Source organism: Chionomys nivalis, chromosome 1 (genome assembly GCF_950005125.1).
Source record: "Chionomys nivalis chromosome 1, mChiNiv1.1, whole genome shotgun sequence".
Lineage (NCBI taxonomy): Eukaryota > Metazoa > Chordata > Mammalia > Rodentia > Cricetidae > Chionomys > Chionomys nivalis.
Window position 1 is genome coordinate 94288552 of NC_080086.1, and position 17407 is coordinate 94305958.

A 17407-nucleotide genomic window follows, 5' to 3' on the forward strand; every position below is an offset into this window, starting at 1 on the left:
ATCAGCTCCCCCAAACAGGAAGCAATTCATTATTTTTACACATGATCCTTTACTGTGACCCATGTTAAACAAAACTGCATGCAAGGGGAACTAAACACAACCACAGGTTATATTTGGTTGATCTATATCAAAACAAATTGAGTATTAAAGTGTGCTCTGAAATCCTGGGAATGAACCAAAACAATAGGAAGTTCTCACATCTGCTCTGAATGCCTCATTGCCTCACAAAACACAAGAGCAGAGACGGTCACAACCAGTGCTCAGGAGATGAGACAGGAAGTCACAACCAGTGCTCAGAGATGGGGCAGGAAGTCACAACCAGTGCTCAGAGATGGGACAGGCAGTCACAACAAGTACACAGTCGATGGGACAGGCAGTCACAACCAGTGCTCAGAGATGGGACAGACAATCACAACCAGTACTCAGTAGATAGGACAGGCAGTCACAGCCAGTGCTCAGTAGATGTGGCAGGAAGTCACAACCAGTGCTCAGTAGATGGGGCAGGAAGTCACAACCAGTGCTCAGGAGGGAAGGCAGGCTCCACCCTTCTCCCTGTGGAGAACAAATTCACTGTTGCTCAATTGAGACACACTTTCGCCAGACATCCAGATAATTTCAGGGAGATTTCTAGTTTAAGTTTGGTAGGAAAAGCCACTGTTGAGATTTCTTTTATTCTTCATATAGAAACCTACTTAGAAAAGAAAAAAATCCACGCAGGCCAAGGAAGTGGACCTAATTTTCTGACCCAGTTCATGCAGAGCACTTTCCAAATCTCAGATAGGACAAGCCATATTCTTAGGTGACTACCTCGTTACAGAAAGCACATCGGTGCTGGCCAACTTGGTCTGCTCTGCTCTATGGAAACAGGTTCATCTGAGATCTACCAGAGTCAACGTCAAAAATACCATTTTTAGCTGGGCGGTGGTGGCGCACGCCTTTAATCCCAGCACTCGGGAGGCAGAGGCAGGTGGTCTGTGAGTTCGAGACCAGCCTGGTCTACAAGAGCTAGTTCCAGGACAGGCTCCAAAGCCACAGAGAAACCCTTTCTCAAAAAAAAAAAAAATACCATTTTTACATTTAAATTTGGTATGAGTGTGTGCGCGCATGTGCATGTGTGTGTTCACAAGTAGGTGGCCATCAGTTAGGGCAGCTGTGACCACACGAGACAGAGCCCGTAACTTGGGAATAGAAAGTTGTCGCACAGGTTAAGCTCAAGCAGAAGTGACTGGAGGAGCGTGTGAGTTCCCACATTAGCTGTGATGATGAAGCTGGAGATCTGACCTGTTCAGTCAGGAAACAATAAAGGCCTCTCTGAGATCCATTCAGTAATACCTTCTCCCTCACCGGTCTCTCTGAGATCCATTCAGCAATACCTTCTCCCTCACCGGTTTCTCCGATGGAGAAACTCCCTTTCCTCACTGGTTCCCGTTGTAATGATGGTTTGTCTGTGTTTTAACAAATAAAGCTTGCCTGAAGATCAGAGTGCAGAGCTAAGCCACTAGAGGTCAAGCTTCGGTGGCACACACCTTTAATCCCAGGATCTGGGAGGTGGAGGCAGAGGGATCTGTTAGTTCAAGGCCACCCTGGGCTACACAAAATTGATAAAGTCTATCAGAGAAACAGAGCTCACACAAAGGTGATCGCAGCACTAGGGAGGTGGAGACAGGAGTGATATGGCTGTGTGGTGAGAGGAATATAAGCCAGGAGGAGACAGGAGCTCAGATGCAGTCTGCGGTAGGATCTGAGGTGCAGTCTGAGGACAGGATTGCCCCTTTGGTCTGAGCACCAGAACAGGTAATAATAATAATAAAAAAAAAAATCTCTAGTGGTTAGGCGCTCTGTTTCTATGACCTTCAATTTTCACCCCTGAAAGGTGACTCTGAGTTTTACACACCGACTTCACAAGGAAGCTCTTATCCTAGGGGTGCCTCATCTCCCAGGCCGACACAATCCAGATTGGTTCTCCCAGTCCCTGCAGAGCTTACAGAAAGAACACCCGACTCCAGGGAAAGCCCTCAGGCCCCCCGAAAGCACTGGATGTCATTCCTGGGCCTAGCAGGGTCTACTTCTTAGTTTCCGAATGTTTGGCTTACAGGCACAGGCCACCAATTTATTAGTCAAAAATGAAAATGCTATGCACAATTCTGTTTGGGAAAACTATACATGGTTACCAATGCAACCTTCAACCAAGAATTGCAAAATTAAGACAATTCGGAGGCCCTGGATAGCAGTTTAGTAAACATGGATAATATTTCTCATTGATTTAATTCACATTTTAAGTGAATATGAAGTTGTCTTTATTAAACACATCTTGCCACAATTATCACAGCAAACTTTTTGCTGTGATTCTAAGTAATTCAATGATATCCTCAGTTAATCCAATCTGTTTTTTTATTTTTTATTTTTTTAAGATAAAAAGCACCTCCTTTATCTTCAGTATCACACATGTTCTCTGAAACCTTCTCTGGATTGCAGTTTCCATGGGTAGAGAACAGTTACTATGTGGAAAGTGAGTTTGTTAGGAAAAGTACCCGGAGATCAAATGCCACTAGCAAGTAATTTTTTTCTTATTTTACTCTGAGGTAAAAATATTTCCTCTTTTCCTTTGAAAAATCCCTATTAGCAATAGTGAGAGCATGAAACAAACAATTTACAATTCAGTGAATTAAAGACATGTCTGTAATGAGCCAGGACACATCTGTGCAGTCCCATGAGGGAGATCGCGTCTGAAATGCTCTCTCATGCAGCATATTCTAATGTCTTCACATCACCATCCATTAGTTCATGTAGGGGGTGGGGTTGTGGAAACTGCATGTGACCTCACATTCCAAATCACACCAAGCAGACACAACTACTTCAGAAACCAACAATCCTCATGGTTGCATTACAGCCTTTATGAGAGTCTTATATGTATTTGTGCGCACAGCTAAGAACAATAAGTTAGCATGCAAGAACTCACTTTGTTGCAATCAAGGTGTCAGCTGGGACAGGGACCTCACCTGAGGTTTAACCTGAGGGCCAAGAATCATTAAAGTTGTCAACTAAGGCTGTCATCAGGAGTCAGTTCCTTGCAGTGTAGGGCCCATGGCTAAGGTTTTTCTTGGCTGTTGATTCAAAGCTGCTTTTGGCTTCTAGAAGCTGCTGTAACCCCTCGACACAAGAGCAGGACAGCTAAGAGCATGGCAGTTTGCTTTCCAAATAGCCAGAGGGACAGGCTTCAGCAGGACAGGGTGTCACCTTGGGTATGTAAATCACATGACTCCTCCCAGCTTTACTGCATTTTGTTGGTTAGAACTGTAAGCACGAAGGAAGCGATATATAAACATGGGCGTGAGAAGTGGACATGAGACCAGAGGTGGACACTCGGGGTCTGCCCACCACACTCCTGCTCACTTCCTTCTTCTGGGTCACTGTATTTTGTACAAAAGTTTGATTTGTGTACAATTAAATCTTTACCTAGTCTAAGGCCACAATATGATACAGTTCAAAGTTTTAGGAGTTAAATTGGAATGGCTCCTTTACATATCGTGGTGGTTTGAATAAATATGGCTCCCATGGGTCCATAGGGAGTGGCACTATTGGGAGGTGTGGCCTTATTGGAGTAGGTGTAGACTTGTTGGAGGAAATGAGTCACTGGGGTGGACTTTGAGGCCTCAAATGCTCAAGCCAGGCCCGTTGTGGCTCTCTCCTCTTGCTGCTTGAGGATCCAGATATAGAACCCTACCTCTCCAGCACCATGTCTGCCTGCACACTGCCATGCCTCCAACCATGACGATAATGGACGAAACCTCTGAACTGTAATCCACCCTAAGGAAATATTTTCCTTTATAAGATTTGCCATGGTCATGATGTCTCTTCACAGCAATAGAGCACTGACTGAGACACACATGCTCTGCCGATCTGTGCCTTCTCTCCTGACAACAGACAGATGTTTCCCTAGTCAAGGCAGGGTCCTTACGTGAAGAGAAGGAGCCAGTGGTGTTCACAACACTGACAGTAGCCGGCAGTAGCTGATAACATGACTGACATGCGTGTACTTTATTTCTATTAGAAGAAAAGGAAGGCGGGTCTTCCTTCGGGGATATGTAGGAATATGTAAGACACCACCTTCAAACTGATAGGAGTCAGCTTCTGTTCTATGCCTGTGACAGAAACTAAGCCCAAGCTATAAGTCCGACAGAGGAGCCAGCAGGAAGCACGGATGTGTCTGGGCTTTGTTACAGTGGATGATATACTGGTGCAGGAGCATTTTCTGTATCCGAGAATACAGTCTACTTACAGATTCAAAACCAATGGATTAGTGAAGTTAAAGGGTGTGAACACCCTTTACAGAAACTTTCCCCTAATAATATGGGGTCATTATAGAACACAGTGAAAACAAGACAGTCATCACTCCAGGGACAGCAGCCATAAGCCTCCTGGGGTCTCTGTGTTCACCGTCAAAATGTCCTGGGTTCCATAATACACTGCAGAGCGTCACTGACCAGACACGGTAAGTACCCGTCACTCTGCGGACACTAACTGGGTAGCACCACTTCACACATTGTGGCAGCTAAGCATTTTCATAGTAGTTATAGTTCTCAGTTCCAAATCTGCTGCTGTCCTTTGCATCTTTATCTGAGCGCTTGCTATTCTTTCATGGACTTCTGGCTACAGTAAAGAGACTACTATAAGACACTACTATAAATTGCCACAAGGGAAGTGCATACTTGAAACAAAATTCGAATTCTAAAAGCAAGAATGTCAAAAGAGCTAAAATTTTCTTTTACTTCCCCATTAACTAAAATGAACAGAGTGTAATACATTATTTTCTCTGTTCTAAGCACAGGTATATAGGACATGCTCGCTTTAAAGTAATTTTTATTTATCTCTGTGTGTGTACGTGAGTGTGCATGTGTGTGTGCATGCCACAGAGCACATGTGGAGGTCAGAGCACAGCCTGTGGGAATCCTCTCCTTCTATCATGTGGTTTCCAGAGCTGAGGCTTAGATTGTCAGGCCTGGCAGCCTTTACCTGCTGAGCCATCTTGCTGGTCCAAGTCAATTATCTTTAAGGTAAGAGGCAAATCAGTAACTGTACCGCAGACATCTCCTGATAAACCACAGGCAGCTCTTGCTATATTTCCCTCGGCCATTTCTACATGGTTTTAGGAGGCACTTGCTGCATTAGGAAAGCGGCCAGCTGTGCACCGTGTGACGTCCTCTGAGTGACTCTCTGCCTTTATTTGTAGATGTTCTCCCCATCTTTCTGAAATTTGAAAATATCTTAACTTTTATAATTAGAAAACAATTTAAAGAAGGAATATTATTTAAAAATTCTGAATACAATGAAAATCAAAACATAGATTATATCCAAAAACCCACAATAAAATAAATAAAAGGATGAAATACCATAAACACTACAATTTACTCAAGGTAGTCATGAAAACATTGAGATGAAAATACAACAAACAGTAGTAGTTATACTATGGATGATAGATTTTCATGGATTCATTACAAAATTACTTTTGAAAATTTCAAGTATCTTAATTTTATAATAAGGACTTTTTAAACTTTGAAAATTTTCATAATAAAAATGTAAAAATGTCAATGTATAAAAGCTTTCTGTTTATCCTTGCCCTCTACAGTAGCATATACAGCTATCAGCAGAGCCAGTTTGCTGCTCAATATTCCAGTTGTTTTGTTTTGTTTTGTTTTGAAACAGGGTCTGAATATATAGCTCAGCTTATCCTAAGACTCACAGTGATCCTCCTGCCTCAGCACCATGAGGACAGAGATTACAGGTATGGTCTACTAAATCTGGCTCTGAATCCACCTTTAATGTCCTTAGATTCCCTTATTCAAGGACTGATTTCCTTCCTTACACAGAAGTGATCTTCCACATGTATCAGATATCTGACTTCCATCACTCAGTGTTGATGCACTGAGGCAGGAGGATGACTGTTAGTCTGAGGCTAACACAGTGAGCTCCAGGCAGCCTAGACTTTACATTAAGACTGAACAAAAACCAGGCATATTCAGCACTACGCCATCGCAGAGAAACATGTCATCAGCTAGCGTTGAGGGAAAGGGGAAATAAACTTCTTATGTTAACTGCTAATTTTACTTTTTTGAGACAGGGTTTCTCTGTGTAGCTCTGACTGGCCTAGAATTTGCTCCATGGACCATGCAGGCTTTGAATTCACAGATATCCTCCTGCCTCTGTCTCCTGAGGGCAGGGTTTAAAGGTGTGCGCTACCACCACCTGGCCTAAATCGTCCCTCTGAGGCACAGCTCACCCAGAGCTGGCAGGCTGAAGGAAGCTCTACACCTGACAGTAAATGTATACTTAGATCCGGAAGTTCAGAAGCCATGTGTGAAGATATTCGATAAAGCGCCGAGTGCTGACACGCATGAAGAATGTTCTATTATAAACCCGCTTTCACTTTCTTGCAGCTTTCCAAAAAAAAAAAATTAGCCTTTTGTGGTGAAATTTTTCCATGCTTAGTTTCAGCCCAAAGGTGATTTTTTTTGCAAAGTTTGAGAAAAATATATTAAATAGTGTTTGAGTTATGAAAGGATGAAAAAAGACCACATAAAATTTCCACTTTGAAAGCAGTTTCAGGATTTGCAAAAATATTCAGACAGTTAACAATTGCTAAAGTTGAAAAGCTGAAATTTTCCACATGTCCAGTGTTAAACAAATTAGTCTAAGAGATTCAGAGAAGACAATATGTGTGCACACAAGTGAACAAATACATACGGAATCTGGCAAGATTGCTCAGTGAGTAAAGGCACCCTTGGCCAAGCCTGATGACCCGAGTTCTTACCCTGCAGCCCACACAGTGCAAGGAGCGTAATGACGCCTACTATCTGCCCTCTGACCTCCACATGTGTGCAGTGTGGAGTATATGGACCCTACTATCTGCCCTCTGACCTCCACATGTGTGCAGTGTGGAGTGTATGGACCCTACTAGCTGCCCTCTGACCTCTGCATGCGTGCAGTGCTGGCATCTGCAACCACACACATTTGCATGCTCAGACACATACATAAATTAAAATGTAAAAAGTGTTTAAAAACCAATCAGAGTGTAGCAAGACACGGGAAAAACAGCACTCTACCACATTTAATACAAACCTTCCCCAGAATAGATTTATTGCTTTCTAACGCGAAGTCTTTCACAAGCAGAGGATTCACGGCTGACTCTGATCACGGTTTTCACACCAGGACGCACTAGCGGTCACATGGAGACAGTGTCAGCTACTGCACTGCTTCTGTGGGATCAGGAGCCTGCACTGCACTGTCCCAGATGCCATCCCAAGTCTGCAAGTCTCACCCTGTTTTCAGTTCACCTTCTGCCCTTAGCCAGGCCTCGATGCCACCTTCCGCCTCGAGAACATTCACACAAGCTCTGAGCCCTCCAAAATCTCCCCAAACTCCCTGCAAAGAAGCATTCACCTACTCCCCATTAAAACTCCCAAGTCCTTGAAGAACTCAGGTATTGAGGAAACAACACAAACACCTTTAATTTAAGGAAACGGAGCTGGAGAGACGGCTCGGCGGCTAAGAGTGCTAGCCGCTCTTGCAGAGGACCTGGATCTGACTTCCAGCACACATGGCAGCTCACAAGGGAACTCCAGTTCCAGCAGATACAGCGCCCTCTTCTGGTCTGCTCTGGCACTGCATGTGGTAGGCAGAGGCACATGCAGGACAAAAACACCCACATACACACACACACACACACACACAAAAATTAAAAGATATATTCACTCGGCCAATTCCTTATTTCCTAATAGAATTTTTCTCCTCGGCTTCTAGATTAATATCTATCGCTCCACATTCTGCAGCTTCCTTCTCTTATTTCACTAACAGCGTACTCTGCAGGGTAACCTCCAACAGTTAATTCCAGCAATAGGATGCTCCTGGATATTGGAAGTAGACAAGATTGCGGGGCAAAAAATGGGAACTGGGGGTGTGGTGGGATGGGGGAAAGGGAAGATGGGGAGAGACAAGGCAGAAGGGGAGTATGGGGACAGGGAATAGGATGGTTGGGATAATGGAAGGATGGATATGAGAGCAGGGAAGTATATATCTTAATTAAGGGAGCCATTTTAGGGTTGGCAAGAGCCTTGACTCTAGAGGGGCTCCCAGGGGTCCAGAGAGATGTCCCCAACTAGGTCCTTGGGCAGCTGAGGAGAGAGAACCTGAAATGGCCCCATCCTATAGCCACACTAACGAAGATCTTGCATATCACCATAGAACCTTCATCTGGCGATGGATGGAGATAGAGACAGAGACCCACATTGGAGCAACGGACTGAGCTCCCAAGGTCCAAATGAGGAACAGAAGGAGAGAGAACATGAGCAAGGAAGTCAAGACCGCGAGGGGGGTACCCACCCACTGAGGCGGTGGGGCTGATCTATTGGGAGCTCACCAAGGCCAGCTGGACTGGGACTGAAAAAGCATGGGATAAAACCGGACTCTCTAAACAAGGCGGACAATGAGGGCTGCTGAGAAGCCAAGGACAATGGCACTGGGTTTTGATCCTACTGCACGTACTGGCTTTGTGGGAGCCTAGGCTGTTTGGATGCTCACCTTCCTAGACCTGGATGGAGGGGGGAGGACCTTGAATTGCCCACAGGGCAGGGAACCCTGACTGCTCTTTGGACTGGAGAGGGAAGGGGAAGGGAGGGGGCGTGGGGAGAGGGGGGAGGGGGAGGGAAAGGGGAGGTGGGGAGGAGGCAAAAATTTTTTAATAAAAATAAAATTTAAAAAAAAAATAGGATGCTTTCCACCTCATCTTCTTAACCAGCTGTCACTTTACTTCAGCTAACTGTCACTGTGGAGTACCGCTCTGTCTCGGGTCTCTGCAGGTGAGGAATTCCGACAGGCTCAGCTGGATGACCATGTGGCTCCTGAATCAGCAGGGCACTGATGCAGCACACAGTGTCTAAAGGGACTGGATGGCTGTGTGGCTCCTGGATCAGCTGGGCACTGATGCAGCACACAGTGCACTGGGAGCTGCTTTGCCAAGTGCCTGGGGACCCTCTCGTGTGGCCAGCCTGGCGATGCTAGAGTAGCTAGACTTTTAATATGGCAGCTGTCTACTGAGACTAAGGAAACAAAAGGTCCCAGCCCTCTAGGTCTGGAGTTGGAAATGCCAGAACCTCACCCCGAGTCACTGCAGTGACTTGCTGAAAGAAGGTCAGGTGCCCAGGCTAAGCGAAAAGCAGAGAGGGAATTCACTCCATTTCTTGAGGAATGAATGGCAGGGAGCCAGGGCTCTTTATCCCCACATCGCTGCACCTCTCGCGACCTCCTTTCCCTTCTCGCAGCTTCTGTGCTATCCTAGTCTGGATGAATGGCTTTCAGAACTTTTACCTGAACTCACAATTAGATATACATTCCAGAATGGAACCTGAGATAGCAGCACACACTTGGAAAATGAGAAACAAATGTCTGGCAATAAATACCTAGATTACAATACAAATACAGGCTGTTCTATTTCTTCAAGTGCTGTTTGGACATTCATAAATGAATTCTTCTCTCAGGAGAACATTAGACATCCTAGCCTCATGGGCCAAACCCTGGTCAGGTGAATTTCCCTGGACTGCGGGGAGCAGTGTCACCTGCAGAGAGAGACTTTAGAGTGCAGCCCACCCCTTTCTATGCTCTCCATGATGCCAGAACATGCCAGACCGAGTCCCTCAGTTTGGATTCTGGAGTAAGACTGTTCAGAGAGAACTGCCAGGGACCGGTCTTCCTCACAGGGCGTTTACCACAAGCAAGAACCAAGCCTTTTCACTCGGGCTTATGCCCCGTGCCTGTGCAACTGTGGACAGCCTTCCCCATCCACACTGTAACCCACGGCAACATCACAGGGTGCGCGGGGACTGTGGGTGATAGTCTGGGAGGCAACTGTGCTTTCTGCACCTTTCTCTCTTCCTCCTTTACAGAATGAAACAATCCCTGAGTGTGCACAGCTACACACTCTTCCTCCTTTACACAATGGAACAATCCCCGAGTGTGCACACATCTACACACTCTTCCTCCTTTACACAATGGAACAATCCCCGAGTGTGCACATCTACACACTCTTCCTCCTTTACACAATGAAACAATCCCCAAGTGTGCACATCTACACACACTCTTCCTCCTTTACACAATGGAACAATCCCCGAGTGTGCACATCTACACACTCTTCCTCCTTTACACAATGGAACAATCCCTGCGGTGTGCACAGCTACACACTCTTCCTCCTTTACACAATGGAACAATCCCTGAGTGTGCACACATCTACACAGTCTTCCTCCTTTACACAATGGAGCAATCCCTGAGTGTGCACAGCTACACACTCTTCCTCCTTTACACAATGGAGCAATCCCTGAGTGTGCACATCTACACACTCTTCCTCCTTTACACAATGGAACAATCCCTGAGTGTGCACATCTACACACTCTTCCTCCTTTACACAATGGAGCAATCTCTGCAGTGTGCACATCTACACACTCTTCCTCCTTTACACAATGTAACAATCCCTGCGGTATGCACATCTACACACTCTTCCTCCTTTACACAATGGAACAATCCATGAGTGTGCACATCTACACACTCTTCTTCCTTTACACAATGGAACAATCTCTGCGGTGCACACATCTACGCCCTTTTTATTCCATCTCCACCGGGAATTTGCTGTGCACTGTGTTTAGTGCTGCTCACTTGCATAGGAATCAGCCTATCACCTGGTAGTTGTCTTTTCACCGCACCTTCTTCCTTGTGTCATTTTCTTCACTGAGAAATGAGTTCACTGCATGTCTGATACGACCCACGGTTCCTCCTATGTTTGTGTGTCCCCCGCTGCTAGCGCAGGAGTTAAAGTCTGACTGGCCTCATTAGATGTATCACACTGCAGCGCAACTCAACATTTTACCTGCTATTGCTGCCTTCAGGGGCCAGTGACAGAAGTGAATTTTTTCATTGCTTAGGGCACACAGTCTACTAATTGGCTCTCTAATAGAAAAAAAATCCCTATTCTGGATATTACTTACAAAATGTCTGACAAACTTCTATCTCTATATTTTTATACATCAAACTTGATTCAAGAGAGAAACAAATAGAAATTTAATACCAGATTTTAAAAGATGCAATCATTTAGCGCTGTATAAAAGTACAGGTCAAACAATATACCTGGCATTGTGCAATAAGTCTCTACAAATGACTTAAGAACAAAGTCGTCAATAATTATACAAAACTATTACAAAAAGCTAAACCAAAGAAAACCAAACCACACCAACCAGCTAGTAAACTGAAAATGTGCCCTCAAAATTTTATGGGAGTCAAAATTCCAATAAAATAACAGAAGAGATGGAAACAGAAGTTTCTTATTATCACACTTCATATGTTATAAAACATAACAGCTAACTTAGTTTTGGCAAATGATTAGGGATTGCAACACTCTGGCTTCCACAAACTCGCTTGATTGTCAAGTGCATCTCAAATGGAGCATGTCATGTTAACTTCAGGCATGCAGGGACCGTGTTGTCAGTGAGACACTGAAATTTCAACACTTCAGCATGGATCACACGATCAGATTAACAGGCCCAGGTGTTTAATGGTTGAGGGGTTGGATGTGGTGGTGGAGAATTTCAACAATGCCGATAATTGAAAGCAGATAAAGCTTTTTTAAAAATCTGTATGAGTGTTTTGCCTGCATTTATAGCATGCACATGCCTGGTGCCTGCAAAGGTCAGAAGAAGGCATTAGATCCCAGAGCTAGAGTTACAGAGGGTCAGGAGCCACCATGTAGCTTCTGGGAACTGAACAAAATATTCTGCAAGATTACAAACATTTTCTCACTGCTGACTCATCTGTCTAGCCTCAAATGAAGCCTTTGACTAATGAAAACACAAAATGGTAGTGATTGCTCCTTCCCTTCCCAAAGGTATCTTGTATGTACCATCATACACATTATTTAGTGTTTAGACATGCAAGTCTGTGTGTCTCTACTGTGTGTATGTAGTATACGGACATGTATGTATGTGCATGTGTATGTATGTACATGTGGAGGGCAGAGGCTGATGCTGGTTCTTTCTCAACTGTTCTCCATCTTAGGTTCAGAGACACTGTCACTGAGTCTGGAGCTCACTGATTTGCTGAGGTTGGAGGGTTGACAAGCTCCAGCGATCTACCTTCCCTGCTCCCATAGAACTGGGTTATACCTGGATTTTGCGTAGGAGCTGGAGATCTAAACTCGGGTCCTCATGCCTGTGGAGCAGGCACTCTCCTCACCGAGCCATCTCTCCAGCCCCATCAAAGAAGAGGAAATACAGTTTCACCGCTCTCGGGAACTCTAATCACCGTCCATATGTACAGATGGATTATGTTGTCCTCATGTTTCTCCCTTTCCTCCTCCCCTCTTCCCATCACTATCTTAATTCACGTGTTCACAGGAGACTGCAACCCTGGGAAGATACATGACTACCACCTGGTGAAAGGCTCTGCAGTCGGGGACCTAGTTAAGCTGTGACCAGAAACTGAGATACAAATGTATACCATTTACACGTCTAGTCTTGGACAATCTGATATAGAGCAGTAGGTTGGTGTAGGAGGTCCGTCTATTTATGTGTTGCTTTCAGTGGTTAATGAGTAAAGAAACTGCCTTGGCCTTTTGATAGGGCAGAACTTAGGTAGGCGGAGCAAACAAAACTGAATTCTGGGAGGAAGAAAGCAGAGTGAGAGAGAGCCGCCATGGAGCCACCAGAGTCAGACATGCTGAATCTTTCCTGGTAAGGCACTGCCATGTGGCGATATACAGATTAATAGAAATGGGTTAAATCAAGATGTGAGAGTTAGCCAATAAGAGGCTACAGCAAATGGGCCAGTGTTTTAATTAATACAATTTCTGTGTGGTTATTTCGAGGCTAAACTAGCCAGGTAGCCAGGACGAATAAGAGGACTCCCCTCCTTACAACAGCTAACATAGTGATTGAAAAGAGTCTAATGTTACTTCCATAACAACACTAGCAGTAATACTTGCTTAGAACTTTAAAATCCCCGGCAACACTCTCAATATTTTGCATAATTCTTTAGAAGAAGATCCTTGAAGAACACATAATTATTTCCAATGTGTTGATGGGAAAACTGAGGCCAGAGACTCAATGACTTCTCCAAGTTCATGCAAACAAAAGATGACAAAAAATATTTGAGCCTGGACTGGAGAGATGGCTCAGCAGTTAAGAGCATTGCCTGCTCTGCATAAGGTCCTGAGTTCAATTCCCAGCAACCACATGGTGGCTCACAGCCATCTGTAATGAGGTCTGGTGCCCTCTTCTGGCCTTCAGGCATACACTGACACAGAATATTGTATACATAATAAATAAATAAATATTAAAAAAAAATATTTGAGCCTAAGTGACTAGCAAGAGCCAGAGCTCACGGGGACTGTGTGACTAGGAACACTCACTCACATGCGGGCCTGGCACGAGAAAAATGGCAGCCGCCTATAGGGTAAGAGGAATATCAAGGGCAGAAAGGAGGCTGTAAGTCACACCAAAGCCGACACCGAAGGTAAAGCTGCTCTCTGACGGAAGCACCTCATCTGGGGAGAAATACCTCAAATGAGGAGAAGCAAGAGTCCAATGACCAGAGCACTGGCTTCAGTTTCCTGCGTTCACGCATAGACATAAAAACATATTTTCTAATATCCAAAAGGAGAAAATTAAAATCCATTTGGTGTTAGAAACAGGGAGACCATAGTTGTGCTCTTTCCAAGTGCTGGTTTGAGCACTGAGTGCAGCGAGCTGGCAGGAAAGGAGGCAAATTCCTAGTGCGATCCAAGACCCTGCTGGAGATATTTCATCACACGGAGTGAAAATATTCATGGACGGAGCTGCTGTGAAGGGATCCCTTCCCCTCGCTTAGCTGTCTCACCCATGGGACTCCAGGCTCTTAGCTCAGAACCATGCCTTGTCCCCTGGGGCGTCCTCAAGACGGCACAAGAGTGATTTTATACCCATGCGTGCCAAATGAAGACATAAATTATCTTGTAATTGTACCCACTCAACAGGTCATTTCTGATCCATGAGTGAAGGCATGCCTTTAAGGCTTTTAAGAGTACACTTCCTATTGGGGGCACTTTATGTTTTACTCTGTGACGTCAATGTCAATGTATAGTACACAGCCACACTTAAGAACCAGATGTTTGCGGCTGTGGGTGTAGCTCAGTGGAAGATGCTTGTCTCTTGTGCACTAGGCTTTGAATCCATCCCAATATCAGGACAACAAATATAAAGACAGATGAAGAAAGTATTTCTGAATGAAAGCTGCATACGTGTCTAAAAGAGGCTAGAAAATACAGAATAGACAAGAATCTATACCTACAAACACTTAGCATGTTCCTGAAAGACAGGTATTACCTGTCAGTGATGATGACACATCATTTTGCTTCTTAAAGAAGACAGGAATATTTTCTTATTTCAATTTTTGGGACCAGCTGCATGCAGTGCCTGTGAAGGCCAGAGGGCACAGGATCCCTGGAGCTGTATACGGACTGTTGAGAACCACTGTGGGGGTGCTGGGACTCACACTGGATGCTCTAGTAGTGCGGTCTTAACTGCTGAGCCATCTCCCCAGCCCATGCATATTTTCAAAACACGCTTTCAATACAGACAGAGTCCTTTACATGCTACATGTTCTTAAATATTGTTTCATAAAACAGAGCAAGTTAAATATAACACTAGAGTTCCAGAGAATCTTAGATTCAAAGATATTCATTTAGAAAAATCTCTCTGTCTTTTCCACTATTATTCACGGAAACATTATGGAAATTTCTTAAACATTGGTCTTTAGCAACAGACAAAGATAAAGGCAGCCACTATACATCCCTCCCTCTGCTCTACAAAAAAGCAAAGGAAAGATGAGGCTTTTTGCAAGGCAACAATCAGGTACCCACAGTCACCTTCTCAGGCATACTTACAGGCAGCTCAGGGGCATCCTTCATGACCCGAAGAACAATATAGCTGCCTATGGAGTGGCCAATGAGGATCAGCTTCACATCCTTGGGCACGTGAGCTCTCAGAAAAGCTATTTTGTGCTGTATTTGACCATTCAGACCATAAATGTCCTCAATTTCTTGAGCATTTGACTCTAAAAGCAAAAGTATAGAACATGCTTTAATGAATAAGTAAACAAGCTTATTAAAGTAGAACAAGATCTACAAAACGCCGATGACTTAGAGTCACGCACAGAGCACTTGTCATAGCCTGTGATAGACAGCTGCAGTACTAGACTCTTAGATTATAGACATCCATCCTCACCACAGAACGGGAAAGGCAGCGCTAGCGGAATCGTCACAGCTATGGGCACTGTAAAGACTGACAGCGGTGGACCTCTGAAGTAGGGCAGCTGAGAGTCAACTGCAGGTCTGTCCTCGAAGACCGTGTACTTGCAGCCACTCCATGAACCACTGCTAGTTTATGTCGGTAGACCTCAAGGTTGATCACGTAGCGAGTACTCGGGAAGGGCTGCTGGAAGATAGCTGGGCCCTGACACAGAGTTTCTGACACAGTAAGTCTGCATAGAGGCCCAAGAATTCCCCTTTCTAAGTTTCCAAGGAGATGCAGGCAGGCTGAGTCTAGAGTTACACACTGGGAACCACTGGGTTAAGCTGACTCAGATCCAGTGAACTAAGAAAACACATGGTGGATACTGTTGACTATGTTGAATAATCTGTGCATATTTAAAGAACTTAAAGACTTAAGTAGAAACCTCAATGTTAGCACGCAATCATGACCTGCAATGACTTTTCTGTTCCTATTCTTTTTCTAGGGTCTTCAAGATCTAATTAAAACTATACTTGCATAAGCTCACTGACCCAGAAAGACAAAGACAGTATGTACTCACTTATAAGTGGACATTAGCTGTTAAGTAAAGGACAATCACACTACAATCCACAGACCCATAGAGGCTAAAAAACAGGGAGGGCTCTGGGCAGGAGGGTGGAGGGAGTTGTGTGTGGATCTCCCCGGGAAGGGGAAACAGAGTAGATTTTGTAGGTGGACCTGGGGCAGGTGAGGACAGGAACAGGAGGGATCGGGCGATAAGGTGAAAGAAGAAAATACTGGGAGAGGCAACTGCAATTGGGGGGTGCAATTCAGGGGCAAGGTAGAAATCTAACACAACAAAACTCCCAAAAATCTATTAGGGTGACCCCACCCAAGTCTCCTAGAAATGATCACGGTAGAAAGACTGATCCTCTGCACTCAGAGAAATGTTGCATCTCTCTCCAACATCCTCTAGAGAGACACTGCTAGAATGCTACCATAGATGTGCATGTTTAACTACAGATCTGAATGTGAGCATCCCAGTCTATATCAACATGTATGTGTATATACGTATGTGTCTGTATGTTTAGCTACAGATAAAATATTAAATTAGTAACTTTACCTATGTATTTTCACTCAAACAGTATTTATAAAACTCCAACGACAATAAAACTAGACGTAAGACTAAGAAATAGTGTTGTGTGCTGGAATTGGGTGTGCAGGTGGTAACCCCTCATATCTTACACAGGAATTTTCACATCTACAGAATTCTTACACCTTGCCCCACTGTTACTCTGAAATGATACCCTAATAATTTCGATCATATAGAAATATAAAGACTGAAATAAGAACTTCATATTTGAAATCCTCTGAACAAGATAAGTGTACCAATTATTCTTTAGATGGACTTTTAAGAACAAACTATGTTCCTCTTACATGTATATTACAATCAGAAAATCTAAAAAGTCATTAAAATTTAACTCTAAATTCAAAGTAGAACCAGAGACAGAATGCAAAAAAAACCTTTATATTATTTGTTTATTTATGATATTAAAATGGGTCTGGCAATGCTAGCCATCATGTAATCATAGAACTTGAACTGTTAAGTAAGTATGAATATTGAAATTGGTTTGAGAAAAGAGACGTTTGACACGCAGTTCCCAGGTGCCATCATCTATTTTACTGGGAAAAGTCACTTTGCTGTAACTCAGACGGAACAGAGAAAGCCGAAAGGACTTTGTAAGTTCATGCTACAGGTCAAAGAAACAGCGGGTAAGCACTGTGGCCCCTACTTCTTTACGACTCGTTCCTTCAGAGCTCTGAAAGACATTCCTTTCACAGTTATCCTTAGGTTTACTACCTGAGGTGAAGGGTCACCTCACAGTTTGGGCTCATCTGTTCCCAGCTCTCTCTGTGTTCTGTAAGCTCTTTGGATGGAAATACTGGTGAGACTCTGCCAGCTCTGAAAGCGTCTGACACACTGGCGGGATGAGAGACGGCATCTACAACCGTTACAAATGCTACCTTAATTAAAAACAAATAAAAACCTATGACACCAAAGAATGACTTATAAAATAATTTTAATTATTATTCTCCAAACAGAAGGT

General features: G+C 44.1%; 1 protein-coding gene across 3 annotated transcripts in view; it reads right to left on the reverse strand.

Annotated features, from left to right (window-relative positions):
- Ldah (lipid droplet associated hydrolase) overlaps positions 1-17407 on the reverse strand; it is a 65900-nt gene that overhangs the window by 23500 nt on the left and 24993 nt on the right. For all 3 annotated transcript variants that reach the window (XM_057787710.1, XM_057787727.1, XM_057787718.1), the window contains one exon: positions 14954-15123. In XM_057787710.1, the coding sequence (XP_057643693.1) occupies positions 14954-15123 (170 nt within the window). The remainder of the gene's footprint in view (positions 1-14953; positions 15124-17407) is intronic.